We start from the raw sequence: 20,118 nt of genomic DNA, 5'->3' as shown, positions 1-20,118 counted from the left end.
ATTCCGAATTCCTATATTCCTATATTCCTCGCTTAATTCGCATTTTCAGGGTTAAAAAATTGTTTGTTTCGATGCAATAACGTTTACAATTACTTAATCCACATTCGCGGTAAATTAGAAAAGTAGTAGCTTCATTCTGACAGCAAAAAACATCGACACATTGGGTTTTCATTTTTTTGGACAATGTTACAAGCGAGCAAAAAATCTGAGAAAAATTGAGTACACGAGCCGTGATAGTACCTTGTCAGGGAATTAATGTAAAAGGTGTGCCGATTTTAGCTTTCGAGAAATCTTCAATTTTCCGATTTTTTGGGGGTTTTTCTTTTTTGATAATCACAGCTTGCAACTGAAAAATCTGAAAAAGTTCTATAACATGCAGCTTAATGTCCAAAATAAGCCATATTTTTTTCAAAATTTTAGGAAGCCGCTAAAGGTGGAAAAATGCCGGAAAACCGCGAAATCTAATTTACCCTGTAACTACCCTCACGGAGAAGTTACAGGGTTAAAATTTTTCACAGATGAGTTTTTATTGGTCAGCTATCGATCGGTGTATGACTCATTAAAAAACCTCTAAGGGCAGTTTTGACCATCTTAATCTGCTATGCCCTTTTCAGTCAAATGCGCGGTTAGAAAGTTAGCTGTAAAAAATAGAAAGCTGCATAAATAAAATGGAATGATCGAATGAAATTCTGTAGACGTTTATTCATTCACTTATAGTTCGACTGCGGATTTTATGCATTTATGATAAAACTGACTACATGAAATGCCAAGCAGTGGAGACACTAAAAGAATTTAAGGTCATTCCAATATTCTCCATCATTTATTAAAATTATCAAAAGAAGAAATAGAATTTTATTTCAATCCTGTTCCTTTTGATTGATTCTGACATTTTTCATTTTGCATAGTGATTTATATGTGTGATTACAATCTACTTAGCAACGAGGTTTAAAGATACCAGATGTTATTTCAATTTTCTAGTAACTCTTTTTAATACGACGCGAGCACGAATAAGGATTCTGTTTATCGAAAGAAGTACGGAAAGACAGAAACAACGGGCTGTAACTCGGAAACAAGGTCAGATGGAACTTTTATATGAACTTTTTTTAATTATTCATGTGTGCCGGATCCATATTCTGACACACCCAGTATTGAAAACTGATGCTAACGAATGTTTGTCAAAACGTTACATTCGAATCCTCCAACAAACGAAGATCATATCTACAATAACCGTACAATTTGATTAAATTTTTGTCATGGTTTTATTGTGAATGATAACGCAAAATGCAATCAGCAATAAATATATTACTGGAGTTGTGCAATCCGAAAATTTGTTTGAATGTAGCACCACCGATCTTTCTTCACACACATGAATATTTCAATCTGTTGTTTCCTACATTCGTTGTTGTACTATGAATATAAACATACGCGTCTAAATAAATGATTTTTGTATTAATAAAAGTTTATTCGCTATACATATTACAATTTATTTTAAAAGAATTTTTGGAAAATGATTACTGCTTGAGTTTTCTGAAATACTGTACTAAAAAAAGTGTTTATAAATTTTGCTGATAATATTATTTATAAAGCGATCGCTAACAACAGATTTTTGTAGAACAATTTTTATTTTGAGCTGCTGAAGCTGCTACATTGTTATGTGCAGTACTAATTCAAATATACCTGTCTAAGTTTCTTTCAATATTGCAACATTTAATATGGGAAATTTCCATATTCTTTAGCAAACACATGCCTCTTTGCAATCGTTGCATACGATATACATGTAGTTGTAACAGACGATAAACGTAATGAAATCTTAAACATTACTATTGGGCGTAGAAATATACAATAAATTCTTTCTAATTATCCCTCAGATTGTAAACAACAATGGAGAATTTGGGAAGAAAATATACGATTATTCAAGCACTGCAGCCTCTTTTAATTTTGTTGACAATCGGCGACTATTAAAATGACCCATGAGGCTGAAATAATCGTATGTCCTTTTTCCAAATTATCCATTTTTAGTTTCTTTTTTAAATGAGATGTTATTGATTTTTATTTACATTGTGATAGATATTGTTTAATAACTTAATTTGCTACTTCGAACTTTTTAATTTTTCTTTTGATTTGTATGTTTAATAGGCAGTCTTTTCTTCCATATTTTCTGTAAAATTTTTTCCCAACTTCTTCATATCTGTCAATAAATTTGTAATAATTTTTAATAACAAACAGGTGTTGTTCAATCGAATATTCCTTCATTTTTGCTCACCGTAATGTTTCTACTTGTCAAATGACAAATAATTTAATGGCAATATAAAAAGGACAAAACTTAAAAATGGACACCCGTCATTTTACAACATATACTTTCGAATCGCTTGTATTCCTTTTAAAAAGTTAATCATTTAGACAAAATAGACAGTCCTCCACTTCGTACTATCCCAAATGAAAGAGAAATATGATATGACTCCACCTCTCAATCACTATTGTTACACTACCTGTCAGAATTGTCGCACCCCTTTATTTTTTTCCCCCCATTTCTACCGGAGAATTTCGGTTAGGAGATTGCGAGCATGGAGCGAGAGGTAGGGCAAAGAGATTCCCTTAGCTCCATCAATTTCCTGGCAACACCGCTGTCTCTCCAAAATATGCCCTTTTATCAGCACCTTCTCACCACGCAGTGTCCCGCATTATCTCTACCTGGAAAACTCCGTTCACAGCACAGTTGACAAACAACAGATGACCACTTTGTCACAATGAACATTTGTCAAAGTTACTTTTATGAATCTCGAGCTAAACCGGAACAGCGTCAAACTATTTGGCTTTGATTTGATTTAAAATCGAACTATCGTTAACATAAATATCCTACTGTTCGACGCAGACGTCATGCAGGAGACATAACGAGTTTTCCTCGCTCATGTTCTGGTATAGCAATCTGTTTGATAGAAGCGTTGACAATGTTCTACACGATGTCTACGGAGTTATTATAGTGGGCACTGGCTACAATTCTAGGAGGGCGATGAGTAAGGGAGACACGGTTGACATCCCTGTTGGGTGCCGTGCAGTCTCGTTACCCACTGCGCTGTATGGAGAAGTTTATGACGGGTCGTTGCTATTCAGCTGGAAGTCAGGGCATTTGGGCATCGCGTGTTTGTTCTAGAGTAATTTGCAGCTCCTGGCTTTTTCGGTGACGTAAATGTAAAAGAAGTTAAATCCGAGAAATCTTGAAAACCTGGCATAAACCTGCACGAATTCAAGATTTTAAGCTGTGTATGTAGTATGGGGTAGTGAAACCAATTACCGTGTGCTGATCAATTGTAGTACTTTTGATATGTTTACAGCCTTTGAATATGACATATAAGTTTCTTATTTAAATACAAACTAAATGAAAGAATAAAAGAATGTAATGTGCCCTATTTCATAAATATAAATTTAACTATGCTAGAAAATATATCAAATGCTCAGCAGCTGGTTACTGTCACAGTAATTGTCCCCACCATCATAAATATCTAAAAAAAAACCATATACGATATCTAGACGAGGGCTCGGAATTAACGTGCACGCGACTTGTGGATTGCGAAGGCTACGCCTCGTAACTCCTGTCGATTCTTTCATCATGTGTGTATGGGAGTGTGCGAACGCGTGTATAGAATTTAAGCAAACCCGCTTCCAAGTCAACTTATAACATTACCCCACCTTTTTACATTTTATCTAACAGTGCAGGTATACATATCTCCATCGCCATTTTTTGACCATTTTCGAATAAATGGATCACTACTGCTACTACTCTAATATGTGATTTTGAAACAGATGTTCTGTACTAACTTTGAAACGCACAATACATATACAAAAATATACAGTTCCGTTAGAGTAACTTTCATGTGACCTATTTTTTGATAGAAACTATAGTTTAGGATTGAATTGATTGTATTACTTCAAATGGGTCATCCTGTATAGATTCACGGTCATATTGGATATTAGTTCGGAAAGCTTATATTATTCTAGATGGCAGTTGAAACACTGTTTCAAAATCTCGTATTAGAACCATAGCCCCCTGGACAGTATCTTAGAGCTGATATCCCCGCGTATACCGGGCTTAGAATCGAGCTTAGGCTGTTGCTACTGATTTCCCCTGCATTTCTCACTCAGTGCCTCATTGCCGTGAACGTGGAATTTAGAATCCACTACACAACCTCACACTTCAAGAAATGTATTACAATACTGTGTAATTTATGTAATTACAATACTTTTCGATAATATACTATCATTTAGACGTAGTACATCAAGTTTAACTCATTCATTGATTTATATTCTTTCGAAAGTCCAGTAGCTAGTCAAACCCTCTGCGGCACTTTTGCCGCCCGAAGTGCACCAAATCGTTTAATCAGTTACGAGGTTAAAATCATATTCCAACCCTTATCCCTATGGCAACCGATGATGAAACAGAAATGGGCTAATTCACAATTATCTATCATGTGGTGCCCGGTGATGTAACAGGCATCGGCTAGTTTATCTATACTTCATTAACTGATGGTTCCACAACCTACAAAGATACCAAAAAAACCAAACAAGCAATCCGCCACGCACAACTGCCTTATCTCTCGGTTCGTAACAGTTCCCTCGGTAGTCGATATTAAATAGAGAAAAGGAGCTCTTCAAATGTTTTAACTTTATTTGATGTCACGTGCGATATTCGCCGAAATGTAGTTGATAGTAGGCCTAGACAATATTTTGTTTTCAATTCGAACACATTATTTCAAATAATTTTTTATTTGAATAATTTTGTGTTTCAATTATTTGCTCAAGCAAAATAAAAAATAATTTCACGTAAGAATTATTAAATTTATTGGAACTGAAATTGATTCTCGAATTTATTGTTTGAAATTAATTCTCGAATTAATTGTTTGAAATTAATCGAAAATTATACTAATTATTCTTAATGAAATTTCATTATATAAATTTTACAATTACTATGATTAGAATTTTTTCGATCGCATTTATTTCTTAGAAGAAAAAGGAATTTTTGATTCTATTGTGTGCTTACATCTATTTGAATGTTTAAATATAGGTGACAAGAGAGTAGAATCTGATTCCTACTTAAAGGAACGGATAAACATTAATACCGAACAACTTCTTACTAGAAATCTCCATCACGAGTCTGACTCGTTAGAGTACGACAAAGGGTTAAGTAGCTTTTTGAAAGAAGAACCCTTTTCGAGATAGATACATTGTTTTATTAAAAATTAAAGAAAACAAATTGATGACAAAATTTAGTGCCTCACTTTATAAATATAAAGTTAATTATGCCCGAAAACAAACCAAGGCACAGCAATTGTTCACCACGCAATAAACCGACTTCAATACTCTATACATATTAGAATACAAATCATGCAGAATCTATACAGGGTGGCCCATCTAAATCGATCTAGTCAAGTATCTTAAAAAACGTCGATGATACTAAAGAATGTTCGAAACAAAATTTGAATAGTTTTAAGGGGCACATAATTGCATATTAATAACATTCTTCTAAGTGAACGTGTCGACGATATATGAAGATCAACTTTAATTACTTAAATTGGAATTGTGTATCTTTTATTATCCTAATTCATTCAGCTCGCCATTTTCTTCATAAAAGTACCAAGACACTTGTTATGAAAAATCAGTGATTCAGAAGATATTTTAATTACTTCCATTATCCAAACCTAAATTGAATTAATTTCCATTTAAAATCTAGTTATATAGAAAGATAACATATGTATAAACCTGATGGCTTTTTACATACTTTAAAACAGTATGAAATAATATGTTATGAAATTTTTCCGTCTAAGATAAAATTGAAAAGTATCTGTTAAAAATCTACACTGTTGTATTAAACAATACTAACATCGACGATATTATAAGTTTCTTTTCGTTTTTCACGTAAGAAGATTATAGAAATATTACGGAGAATTATTGGAAATTAAATTTTGTACGAAAAATCAATTTCATTGCAGAGGTAATTTTCTATGACTTAAAAGTATGTAGGTCTATATACACCTATATATAGAAGATTTTTTAAATATTTTCTTGCATATCCCATTAAATCTTTGTAGATACTACAATCTATTATAAATAGAATATTACTTGACTATAATGATATTGGTTCAGTATAATCACGTAGAAATACAATATTTCGATTAAAAACCTCCAAAATGGTTTCCTTCGTGTTCTATTATTTTCTATAAGTATAATAATCATTCTTTTTTGGGTCATTCTATTCTACAATAAAACTAAGGTTTTTGCTATATCGAGAAAAGTGTCAAACTATCCCGAAACTGGGTTTTAGCGCATAGACTCTTCTCCCGAACAGCTGTTCAATTGAATCGTTATTAATTATGTATTTATTTGTTTCTGTTCTAGGCCGCGTGGGTTTCTCTGAGTCAGGACCGGCGGTAGCAGAGCCATGATAAAAATGAGTCTTGTAAATCCAGATGCGGAAAACCGCGTGGTCCTGAACGTTGGCGGAATCCGGCACGAAACGTACAAGGCGACCCTGAAGAAGATCCCCGCGACGAGGCTATCGAGGTTGACCGAGGCTCTCGCGAACTACGACCCCATCTTAAACGAGTACTTCTTCGACAGACATCCGGGGGTCTTCGCCCAGGTCCTCAATTACTATCGCACCGGAAAGCTCCACTATCCAACGGATGTTTGCGGACCACTGTTCGAAGAAGAACTCGATTTCTGGGGTCTCGACTCCAATCAAGTGGAGCCATGCTGCTGGATGACCTACACTCAGGTACATAAAAGTCGAATGGTTTATCTGCTTTCTTCCTTTGCTTAATCGAATTATTAAGAGCGCAGCATTCGCTATTTGCGGACGCAGATTAAGAAACAGGCATTGCCTTTTACTAGCGAATCAAAAATTTCGAAAGTTTCTAAATCTTTCATATTTACTGGTCACTAATAGGATTTGTTCTTGACTAATACTTCGATTACCACATAAACAACCTCAATGATTTTGTACAATTAAAGTATTTTATTTAATCAAATAGAAATGAAAACTTCTTCGACGCTCTTACGTTTACAATCATCATTTTAGCAAATGATTTACGTTTAGGTGGCGCGGCAGTTAAAGTTTTAAATAGGGTTATTTAAATTCTCTTTCTACGTTGTTTCAATTGCGCTTTCCGAGAAGTGAACGATTTATGAGGAATCCTGAAAATAGAGATAGAAATTGAATTATTTATAGGATATAAATGAATTTTTCGTTTAACTTGAAGGTCGAAGGTTTCTAAAAATGTTTAAGTAATCACATATGCTACGTATGTGTATGCATATTGCAATTTGAAAAATATAATAAACAATATAGATATGAAAAAATATATTAAAAATGTAATTCTTTTGTTATTGCACAATTACAGCACCGTAACAGAAAATGCAAATTATAGTAATATTTACACTTCTGTTTCTACCTTTATAACTTTGTTCGCTTTAAGTTTCAAAATATGAGCCGGAATATTGTTAAGAACATACATTTCTTTTCGAATTGCATTACGCACAACTATTATTACTTTATAGTTCAACAGATTTGGTTCAAAACCGTTCTCCTCATATTGGTATGAATGGCAGCCTTACCTTCCTGAAATTGTTACAAATAACTTGAATTATGTTCCCCAAGAAATGGTAACGATTTGCTTTATAAAATTATTATCTATTCTGTATTGCCCACTCTTCTTGATGGTGAAGCTGAGTTAACCAACAGAATAAGCTATATTTTAAATTGAATAAATGGAAATAATAATAATTGGAACTAAATAGAGGTTACATAACGTGTCTCGACTGAATTATGAAAGCGGCGGTATTTTATATTAGTAACCGAAATCATTACAATTACTGAAATTATAAAAATGGTCTCATAAGCGATCGTTTTATAAATATTCTGGTATATAATGTGAGTGAAATCCTACGAAAGTACATCGAATAATGATATTGTTTTTTCTTCTGTTCGATCTTTTCGTTGTTCCATGTAGACATCAGCCATTATTGGAAAAATGGGTGATTTCATAGCTGCATAGTCATTCATAATAGGTCCTGGAAAAGGAGTAGAATATTTAATGCATGTCAGTTTACGTAGAAAATGATCTATAGTTATTATACAATTTCATAAAGGTCTCGATTTCGTCAACGCTTAGAATAATTAATTTTTAAAACGGAATAATATTTTTATAATTAAATCAAACGATTAAAATTTTTTTGAGATGTCAGAGGGATTAATTTATTAGGCGATGGCTAATAAAATTGCAATTGATTTTATACCAAATTCTGCGTAAATTGATCAATCATTTCCAACGTTACATCATTTTATATTTTATGCAAAGCGTCGGTCTCATTTCGCAAATCAATACTTTCGACTTTTTGGTAGGTAGTTTGAGAAAATATTGCGAGTGCAGAAGATTGAAAACGATTGAAAACGGAATAATACAGTGTTACGCGTGTATATTCGCTTAATATTGAAATCTCACTATCGAATTCGGGGTTTCACCGCTGGTATTCTGTAAGATTTCTTTTTATGTTTACCTACATGAATCGATAACACGATCGGCATCCCATTCGGCTTTTCAGACCACATATGCATACTGAGCTGAAAGGCATGTCTGCACTTGCTTGGCATTGCTGAACAGCTTTGCCGATTGGCAAATACCGATTCAGAGGGGGTGCGGCTTAACACTCTATTATACCAGGGACTAATAACCGATGTGATTTTTATACTGGTAGTCCACTAACAAGCCTATACCGAAATCGATGTATAACCGAAATTGTTACAGTACCGAAATGTATGAATATCGAGATCATGACAATCCAGAGATGTCTGAATACCAAATCGTCACAATATTGAAATGTATACCGATATTTTCTCGATTTTCCTTTGGATGACATGGCAGATATTCTAAGATTTACGAAGACCTTCTATAACTTTAACGGCGCTGTAAATGATAAATGATTCTATTAGAGGGAAAGGAAGGGAGGACTCAGTAAAATTACGGAAGGACATATGAGGACAGTATGCAGGATATCCGTGATAATTTGTACCAACGTCGTATATTTCATAAACGATAAACATTATAGAAAAACGGAAAAAGAAGGAATTATACTATATTTTACTAGGAATATGACAGCGTATCTCGACTTTTTATATTGTTAATATTTTTCAAGAAACAAAGGTGGCCTTAATTTTTTTGAATGCAATGTTATATTTTTTTACACCATACGGCAGCGTGCATTAAGAAGAAATCAACTATGTAGTATATTACGGTCTCCAGAGTCATACAAGGGCATACATAAAAGAAATGAAAATATTACGTAATACTTGTATTTACTAGTATGCATAGAGCTATGGCTACGTCTCTAACTACAAGAAAAACTGCTACAGTTTCAAAAAATGTAGGTTAATGCATTCATTGAACTGTAGTATACAGGATTTACTTATTTATCAGAAAAATATCGTGAAAATAGATTTTATAGACACAAAACAATTGGTAATTTAAAACGCTACTAATACGAAGCACTGTTGTCAAGGAAGTGAATACACTTGATTTGCGACGTTCATCCATGCAGCTATAAATGTTAGGTAGTATAATATATTCTTGAACTTCTGTCATCCAGAAAAAGACAAGGAAAATTACACGAACTCAAAGCGACAGTTCAGATGAATTTTGAGATATGTTTTCGTGGAGCTATTTCCATGCAACTTAATTTAAATGAAAGCTGGAAGTGTCTACTTTAGAATGGGGCAGATGAGGTTGAAATTGTATAATAAGCCCATTCGCGTCGACGACTGCATGGTACTATATTTACTTACAACAATAGCACCGCGACACGGAGCCTCTGTCTGATTGTAGTTCAGAATTGTAATGTTCGTCCAGTAGACGCTCCACGCTTCTGTCTGCTGTTACCTGCCCCCACTCCTTGCGTAGTGACATTTCGTGACTGCACTGATTTCTTCTTCGCCAGCAGAGACGAGGCAGTGAGGGTAGTCCCATCATATTACCTGTCTCTACTCTATGAATCTGAAAACGTGCATCCAAACTTGGCAACTTAGTTGAAAAATATACCATTCTTACAATTTTAAACGTAAACAGAACCATTCTTTTTAACGTAAAAAAAACCATTTAATTTTTCGAAAAACGGGAACATCCTTTAATGAACACAGAAATTGACACATTTACCCCATATTTCTAAAGAATCTACATATACTCATTTCTATCATACTCTCTAAATGACTTCCACGCAAAGATTTCTCTGCGCAGTACACATTTATGGACTGGCAATTTCAGTGGTGTTCATAATTATAGACTCAAAGTACTTTACTACCGATATATAAACGAAAACTTAACAAAATAAGGAAAAAGTTACTTCAAATGACCTGAGGAACCCCTCATTTCCCGGGCTTACAATAATTTTGAAACACCCTGTTTATAATGACTTAGTTAAAAGGGACCATCTATAGTGCTGTAAATAATTATAAACTCAAAGTAACTTTTACATTTTCACAGATATTTAAACGGAAATAAAAAAAACTGTATTTCTATATTTTTACTAAAACTATATTTGTATATTTATTTTGTTATATCGTTATGTATTTATTTAAATAGTAGTAAAAGTATAAAAGTTACTACAAGTCTATCATTATTCATATCACTGTACACCTTACAGTGTATTGTTATACAGCTTTTCTATGGTAAATGTTCAAATATTTTCGTGAATTAATGCGTATAGGATCCGCAATTCATTTCGAAATTAGATCAATGTATTAATACCTCTATTAAATCAATGAAATAGGTAAGCGATGGAAAATCCGGACACGCGGGAATATTTATTCCATGATGAATCACGGATGGGCTTACAATGATTCATTTTGGTAATCGTAATAACAATGTCATACATAGATATCCATAGAGTTGTTTAGGAGATTGCAACCATTAGACTGTGGCTATTCATGCAATTTCTAGAATGTGTGTATTAATAATATTTTTTATTTATGAAAAGACCCTACGTTATTCACGAATGCAGCACGCAGAATCCCGACAGTTCTTTTATTTATTATTTAATCTCACTCATCTTAAGAAGCCATCGTGGACTAAAAATACTTATTACGGAGACTCAACTAGGCTGCCCAAATTAAAAAAAAAATTTTCTGGCTTACTCTGAAAGGCCATAAAAAATGTAAAACTATATGTGAATAATAAAATAGTAATAAATGTCATGCGCATACTGTAATAAAAACTTGGAAATACCATGTTTAGTCTCCGTCGCAGTTGCTACTATAATATGCACATGATATTTGTTCCTATTTTATGATTCCACATAGTTTTGTATTTTTTATGTCATTCTTATTTTATCAAGTGTGCCAATTTTTGTGTATGTTAAATTAGTAACACAAATGGTAATAAATAATACTGTAATAATGGTACAAAAATAATTATGTGCTTGAAAGTATCTATTATAAGTAAAAATAATTTCCTACGCGTAGCAAAAATAGCTTTTTTTATATTAATTATATCATATATTATACTTTTATCATATTATTATATGTATACTGGAAATTTGTAATAGGTAGCATGTACTGAAAATTTCGAGTACTTTAATAATCACTGCTGCATTATAATGTGTGTATACGGTGCAATGTGAAGTATTCGAATAAAGTTACTTCTCTCAAATTGTCTCTTCGTTTGTAAACAAAAATGGAAAATTTGGGAATATGAGATACAATTATTCGATCCCCACCGATTTTCAACGACTATAAAAACAAGCAGCGCAACTCGAATAATTCGAAATTGTCCCAAATTGTCCACCCTTGTTTACCCTAGTGTTTCTTGTATCCTAGAAACATTGATACTTGTGATTACGTACACAAAAATTTTCGAACAATTAAAATGAAACATTTTTTTTTTAATTTAACCATGTAACTTAAATTATTTTACATGTTAAAATTAATCTACTAGACAATGACTAAAAAATTGTTTACAAAAATTGCTATTGATCGAGATAATAATAGAATTAAACAATGATGTTTTTCAATCTTTCTTATTTAAGCCTATAACGAAAATTTTAAAATTGCGTATTGTAAATTTGGTAACTTATATACAGAGTTGAGTAAAGTAGTATTCTAAATATGAAATAGTAAATAGATACTTCATTTTTTATCAAGCATATAGTTTTGAAAATACAATATCTTTGTAAAAATATTTCTAAAATATTTATTCTTTGTAACAAATTTTTAAGATAATATCTCCAATAGTATTTTATTTAAAAAACACTGAAAATATTTGTGCCGTAGTTTGAAATATTTGATTTATTTAATTTAATATTAACAAATAAAATAATGTTATTTTCCTAGATCGTAACGTAATATTTATTTTGATAATTCAATACGAACGAAGTATGTATCCTCTGCATTAGGAACATACGTAAAATATGTTATATTTTATGTTATTAAACTGAAAACTATATTATTTTATGTTTTACATTATCAAAATAAAATATTTATATCATATTTTAGCTGCGGAAATTTTATTTACTAGTTGAAGTAATATTTCATTTGAATTGTAAAGAATGGCTTATTTAAAATAGTATTTCAAATGTTTTCTCTATAAATATTACACAGCTCTGCTTATATATAAATGCTGAATATTTCATATCACTCACATGGGTTGACGTAGAGACAAGTTATAGGCGGGGAAAAATGTCAAACTCACAAAATTTCGTGCAGTTGTCGTTTGAAACTTGTGAAGAACAATATTTAATTATTTGTAATTCGTTATAGTGTACACCAATTTCGATAAAATTCCAACCTATACAGGATATCCGGAAAAATTGAGAGCAAACTTATACTATCTGTTATTAAGATCGAAAAAGTATAAGCGTTGGTTTAGAAAAATAGTATAGAAACGGAAAATAAATTTTAGAAATGTACTTAACCCCTTGCCATACTTTGACGAGTCTGACTCGTGATGAAAGTTTTGTGCCAAACATGAATATCACGAGTCTGACTCGTTATCGACATTTGGAGCCAAAACATAAATATCACGAGTCTGCCTCGTGATCCTAATCTCGGGTCAGCTCAGGCCCATTCTTGGTTCTCTAGAATGGGATTATATGTCCCCGTATAAGACTAATAACGACTATGTAACTCAGTCTTAAGGTATTGTGTTTCAAATTGTACCACTCGAGCTCCATCGCTCGGCACCTCCAGCAACCATTCCGTCGACCAAGTTTGGCACGGCGTTTTCAGAGATTCGCGGTATGGCAAGGGGTTAAAATGTATTTACTATTATTTCCAATACAGGTGGAATTAATAGTATGGAATACGGAATTAATTCAATGAATAAAAACTTGCATTCTTTCATGGATACAGTTTTTCGCGCATTTCATATAACTGCTTCAATATATCATAAATATTTTAAAAATTATATCTTCTGAATGTAGCATTTTCAACATTTATCAAGTTATTTAACCTCAGTAACACATAATATCAGTTTTATTCCAACCTTCCTGGTCACCCTGTACGTAATTGGAACACGATACTTTCAAATTTTCAATATTGGCTCAGATAAGAAAGTTGAAAAATATTTTTTAATTTTATAATAGTCATCTTAATCAATTGCAATTTTTGAAAACAATTTTTGATAACAATTCTCTAGCCATTGTCTGTTAGACTTATACTTCTATTATTTAAAGAAAATTCCAGTTGTTGAGTCTAATTTAAAAGAAGTTATTCCATTGTAGCATGTGTCCAAATGTTTTCATGCCGACCGTATTCACGTTCCAATAACTGTAAAAGGAATTTCGACCTCAAATGCGGTTACTTGGTGCCTAGAATAAGAATTGAGATTAAAATGTAACGATAACATAATTCAGGGTTTAAGGAGTGGCCTATGCATACAGAGAGGGGTCACTGGAAAGATTGCTGATTGCGTACACATCGAGAGTACACATATTCGAAATAGTTCAAAGAAAATTGCATATTTCGTTGCGACCCAGTTAACCGTATGTACCAAATGTTAATGTATTAGAAAATGTATAAATATTGGCAGAAATATAACTCTATCTCATCCGGTCAAGTATATTATATACATATAACTGCATGAATATCCGCAGCCTTTTCACAAGGAAGCATATCCAGGTTGCGCAAATCGGTTGTAATGAAACTTAGGTGAGACACGGTCCTCCGAAAAATATTCGGTGCATACTTCTATTACTTGGCTATCGTCACTACCAAAGGTGTGAAAATAGCCCTCAAAGTTAAGATACCTTGAGATACTTCGGGAACCATTGTTCTGGGTCTGAGTTGTTTTAATTGAATTACTGTGTAATTACATTGTATTTCAATCTGATTGTACTTTAACTACATTTTAACTACACTGCAATTCAAGTATAACATAATTCAATTGCATAATTCAATCCTTCCAATTAATTAAATTACTAATTACTTAAATCCTGAGTCTAATTGAAATGCAATACAATTCAAATACGATGTAATTGAAATACAATATAATTGAAATACTATAAAATTAGAATTCAATGTAATTGAAATGCAATGTAATTGAAATGCAATGTATTATATTTAAATATCAAATTATAGCCAGGAACTTTGAAGAAGTGACACATTTTTATGTATGCCAGTATACCAGTCAAGGGTTAATATCAGTTTGCTCATTCATGCAGGCTATTTTTATTACATCAAAGACCAATTTCAATCTTCCAACTGGTAATGTATGTTTTACCTCGAGATTTAACGATCTGCTGTGCGACAGATCTTTTCGAAATATGGTGCTCTCGATGTTGAACAGAAGTCAAAGTTTCTATTTCCAATTTGAAATCGTACACAGAATCGTTTCATGCCATCACTGGATGATTACACACGTTCCCATCTGTCGTTCTTCAGACGGGCCGTATGTCAGATTTTATGACTACGATATCCTCCCATGCGATTGTTTCGCGCAGCTGAGATTATAGTTCCAGCAGTCGCATCAAATAAAATTCTAAAATGATTCATCCGACAAACGAGCGTATATATTCCACGATGCGACATAAAAGTAACATATTTGCCGTAATCTTATGGAAGGTTATACATTTTGAAGACTCCATGGTAGTAATGACTAAAGTAGTGAAGCTGGTTGCTTTGGGGTAGCCAATTACTGCGCCTTTAGTTTATTTTCAAGCACAACTAACTTAGTATCTATAAAGTGAAATATATTATATTTTTTAATTTAAGTTCAAATAATTATTTATTTGTTAAAACTTAAATATGCGAAGAACGGTAGTTTTTAAGATAAAATAAATATTATTTCAATTTGATACTGAATTCATGAAATTTTCTGTAGAGTCTCTATTAGGATATCACAATAGTAATTCCATTGATAAAACGTATTAAGATGGCGTAAAAACGAAACAGTGATTAGTTCCTTTTTAGTTACAGTTTCAGTAGTTTATTTACCGTGCACTGTAACTGAACCTATTTTCCACTCCATGCATACATACATACATAGGCATACATAACCTCAAATGGCAAATCTTCTCTGTTTTTTTTTTTGAAAAAAATAAATGTAAATGCAAAATATTAGAGCGGTTAATTATAACATTTTTGTTTTGCGCAGTTATTGAAGCTCAGGGGGCAGTACAGTATTTAAAGCACAAAATTGAGGGAGAAGACACAATAACTAAAACAAAGTAACTGATCTTTGCAAATCATAGACATATCGATTTGGCTCCAGAATGTCTTTCTCTTTTGCTTCATATTGAAAGAAGATTTTATATTTGTTTCATGATAAAATTAAATATCAATAGGAAAACTTTGAAATTTATGTTTAAGTACTCAGTTATATTGCCTAAACGAATGTTAGTTAACTACCAAATGTCAGCTACGTAATTGCCAACAGACACAGTAATGGACTTCTCTATCCTATATGGTTTTAAGGGCGGATATCCATCTAAGAGTAAAACACTCGACAGTTAAATAAATAAATAAAAATTACTAATTTTTTACTAGTTTTAATGAAAATTTAATTTCAATATCTCTAATATTTCAAAAGTTATAACAACTTGTCGCGAACTGGTGATGCTGAAACGGTATCTAATCGTAGCTTGGAATTGGAATGTTTACCCGGTAGATGCCCCACACAGCTGCATGAGTGACTCAGCGCATGCGTTGCCTTGCGTAGTCATTTTTCCTGACTGTACTAGGCTGGAGTTGTAATAGGGCCATTGCCATGCAGCTTCTCTAACAATACGAATCGGTTTCGTATTGTATGTGTAGCTGCCTGCAGTGGATCTATTACAACTCGAGCCTCGAGGCTCCACAGCATAGCTAGGCAAGCTGCGAGGAAGGGTAAAGGGGTTGGTGGGTCCAGCATATACGAGACTATAGCAACTATTGAGTTTTACTCTCAGATGGACACCTGGTCTAAGTGCATATGCATAAAATGTTCATTACAGAGTTTTTAATACTCAACCAATTCTATTTTTACACGGTATTTCTTCACATGATCTTGATTTAACATGGTCTAGAAAAATACATTCAACCTCCTTTTTATACGGCTTCATTTCATTTTGCTCGGTTAAGATGTTATTTGATTAAAATTTCACGGCGATTATATCCATTAACAGTAATTTTCTAGGCATATTTGTGGTAGTGCAATTTTTCTATCAATTTACATATGAATTGCATGTACTTCGTTGGAATTATCTTTTTCTGAAATCACGATTATATTGAAACAGGAATACCCTTTACTGTTTTATATGGGAGTTTTTAAGATAGAATAATAAACAAAACCATGCTTTTACATATTTCTCGATATAATATAAAATCGAACTTGGAAACAATACTTTATTTATAAAATCACTCATCTTTGATCAATTTTAAGGGGCCATTTTGATTTTAAAACTTCAAATAAACAATTTTTGCATCCTGTTAAAGTATAAATATTTTATAACATGCTGACAGAACAATTTATTTGAATTTATAAAAATAACGAAGTTCTAATGTTTGAAATACGTATATAACTAACAAAAGAAATTTTAAAGAAACTCTTGAAACTTCATTTGTCGAATTCTGCTAAAATGAGTGAGAGGTCATCCTGAGCAAAAAGTGTTGTCTATATGATACATCCCGCAGTGGGGCATTTGACCTGAAAAAGCGGAAAAAAGTCAATTTTTGAAACTAATGAAAACTTTATTCGCTAATAGTTGCTTAACTCTCGCCGCACTACGGACCGGATTTTTTTGGACTCAGAATTTTACAAATGCCAATTTGTTTGGCAATTTTTGTCCTATCACCAGCCATTCATTAACACACATTCGTCCGCATAACGAAAATTCATCATTTCGCAAACAATTTCACCAATAGTCAAATGACGAATTTTTATCATTTGTACATTGCAGAAAATAATTGATTCTTGTTCTTTTAATTCTAAATAAATTGAATTCTAATGTTTACCAAACAGAGATAATTCCAATAAAGAACTGATTTCAGCTTTGGGTGCGTCGTATAGAGGTGTAAACGTAAACAAAAACAAAGTAAAAGCGTAGTATTCGGCTTTACCTATAGAAGAATTTTATTCAAAGTTTAAGCGCTAGGGTGTTCGGATATTTATTTCAGTTGTATTGTTGTTAATTTTCTGACGCAATTTTAATCAAAATAAAATAATAAAATATGTCTGAAATGGATAATGAGAAAGAAACATATGCAGACAATTTACATGATTTTTGTCAAGTTGCGTTGTTTTCATATAGACTATATCATTTCTACAGATAGTGTCAACAAATTCCATCATTTTGTGAATGGTGGTGCAAAAAATTACTCGACAAATATGTGTTAATTGCACTAAACGTAATTACAATAATTACAATAATTATATTTGAAACATTTCTGAGAAAGTTTAATCGTTTCTTCTTTCAATCAATACATTTCACCGAAGTTAATTATTGATGACCCGATATATAACGAATCAGAAATGGAATTACGAATGCTTAAGCCCCAAGGACTTCCGCGGGACAGATTTTGTCAGCTACGTTCTTGTAAGTCTCTTGCCATCTGGTGCATTCTGACATATATTACTTTGTAACTTTCGATGAATAAATATTGTCTGTCACGATGTTAGTCGTTAAGGCTGCACGTCGTGTCAATAATAGTCCTTAATTATCTCATTATTAAATTTCATAAACCAGCATTGTGTCTTCCATTTAAGTCCATCAGATTCCCATATTACTTTGTCGTTGAAGTAAATAATAAGAAAAAGAAGGGTTCCTGAGGTCATTTGAAGAAACTTTTTCTCTAGCACAAAAGCAATTCGCGGCTTTGTTTAACAATTATTAACAAAAGACAATGGCCAATTAGAGACGAACTCGGCTGACGCAAGGCAACCGAGCCAACGGGTGGACGAAGCCCAGGTCCACTCATTGTCTCGGCTGCCACGTACCAGTTGACTTCGCTTCTAATTAGTCAATACTTTTCGATGATAACTCTTAAATAAAACCAGAGATTGCATTTTCTCTAAGGTAAGAGTTACTTTAAGTGACCTCAGGAACCTCTCATTTCTCGCTTACGAGTGGCTTTTGAGACACCCTGTATACCCAATTACATATTTTATTTACACATAATATAATAAATATTATATTACATTTTATGGAATTCGAAGTTATACCAATTTTTTATTTTCTCTAAGATGAAGATCTAGAAATCTGGTAGTTACTTACGTTAATTTAAACAACGATAGAAATTGAGGTAAGATTTGTATTTTATAATAATTAATATTTGTACTCTTAGTAAAAGATTTCGAGAGTAATAATTGAGAACAAACATTCAGAATTTTCTATCATGACATATTCTCAAATCTTTATTAACATTATAATTCTATTATACTTTGTTTATTATATACATCTAAATACAAAAATACTTTCGAAGCACCGATTGACTTAGAATGTGGACTTGGCTTGGCTCTGCTTTGAAATGAAATGAAAGATAATTGACCAGTACCGTAAACGTGTATAGACAAAGTATATGTAACTTAAACTGCATCAGCGAGCAAATAGACGAATGGTGCGTCGATAAGTGGTTTAATTGGAATGTGTTTGTTTCGTCTGTCCATAATATTGTTTTATATTTACATTTAGTCTAGAGTCTAGATCAATAATCACGGCCACGAAACATTGCACTATGCAAACAGAGTGATATAATTGGCGTCGATTTAATTTCATCAGTCACTAGAGTTACGTGTAATTTATAATGTACATACACCACTGTAACGTGACCACCGATTATACGATGCAAATTGTGCAGTATAATCGGTATGCATTCATTTTGCACATTTATCATGTTATCACTTATTCAATCTAATTCCATCGACACAGTTCTGGGGTCGCATAAGACCACATCATCCGGAACGTTCATTATTCACGCATTTACAATTTAATTGAATGATACAGTGACTAATTTTTAAAGGACGCAACGGGAAACTGTGCTACTTGAACAGTGTATTTGTGCTTTAATTATGTTGCAGTGAATAACCATAATATTCGGACTCTTTTAAAATGCAGTAACTTTTTTCAAATTGGAGCAAATGACTTGAATGGTTTTTTTTTAGACATTAGGTTGAATAAAACTAATACAAAAATCACAGTGATTAAAATGTGATAACAAAATATCGAAAGTTATGTTTTCCTAACTTGTTTATTTGAGTTTGAAACGGTAATATAAGAAGGAAAACTCGCGTACAGTGGTTTGACGAGAGATGGTATTTGGCAATTTTTTTATAATAAAATAGTTAATGTATTCCTCTTCTTATCTTGTAAAATTTTCCTTTGCTTTAAAATGAAAAAACAAACGACATTTTCTTTGTAATAGTACTACGTGTTGTATGAACTAATATCCTTTATGATAATATGTATTTGAACTATGTTTATTGCTTAATTAAGCTAGAAAATGGTATAAATCAGTTGTTGTGTTCAAAGCCGCGTATTTTTTATAAGTTAGCCTTTTTTAAGGAGGAATTTAGCTCATAATACCAGCTAGTAATACCATTACGAAGAAAATGTCGTCGAAATTTTCGTTCTAAGTCACAGAACAAAAGTACTAGCCAACGTGCCGAC

General features: G+C 32.5%; 1 protein-coding gene across 1 annotated transcript in view; it reads left to right on the top strand.

Moving 5' to 3' along the window:
* LOC144467887 (potassium voltage-gated channel protein Shaw) overlaps window positions 1-20,118 on the top strand; it is a 288,098-nt gene that overhangs the window by 192,819 nt on the left and 75,161 nt on the right. Inside the window, exon 2 of the mRNA XM_078176874.1 lies at window positions 6,391-6,769. Coding sequence (XP_078033000.1) covers window positions 6,434-6,769 — 336 coding nt within the window. The 5' untranslated portion in view covers window positions 6,391-6,433. The remainder of the gene's footprint in view (window positions 1-6,390; window positions 6,770-20,118) is intronic.

Source organism: Augochlora pura, chromosome 3 (assembly GCF_028453695.1).
Source record: "Augochlora pura isolate Apur16 chromosome 3, APUR_v2.2.1, whole genome shotgun sequence".
Lineage (NCBI taxonomy): Eukaryota > Metazoa > Arthropoda > Insecta > Hymenoptera > Halictidae > Augochlora > Augochlora pura.
The sequence above is the reverse complement of the archived record's forward strand: the minus strand, read 5'-3'. Positions and strand labels throughout refer to the sequence as shown.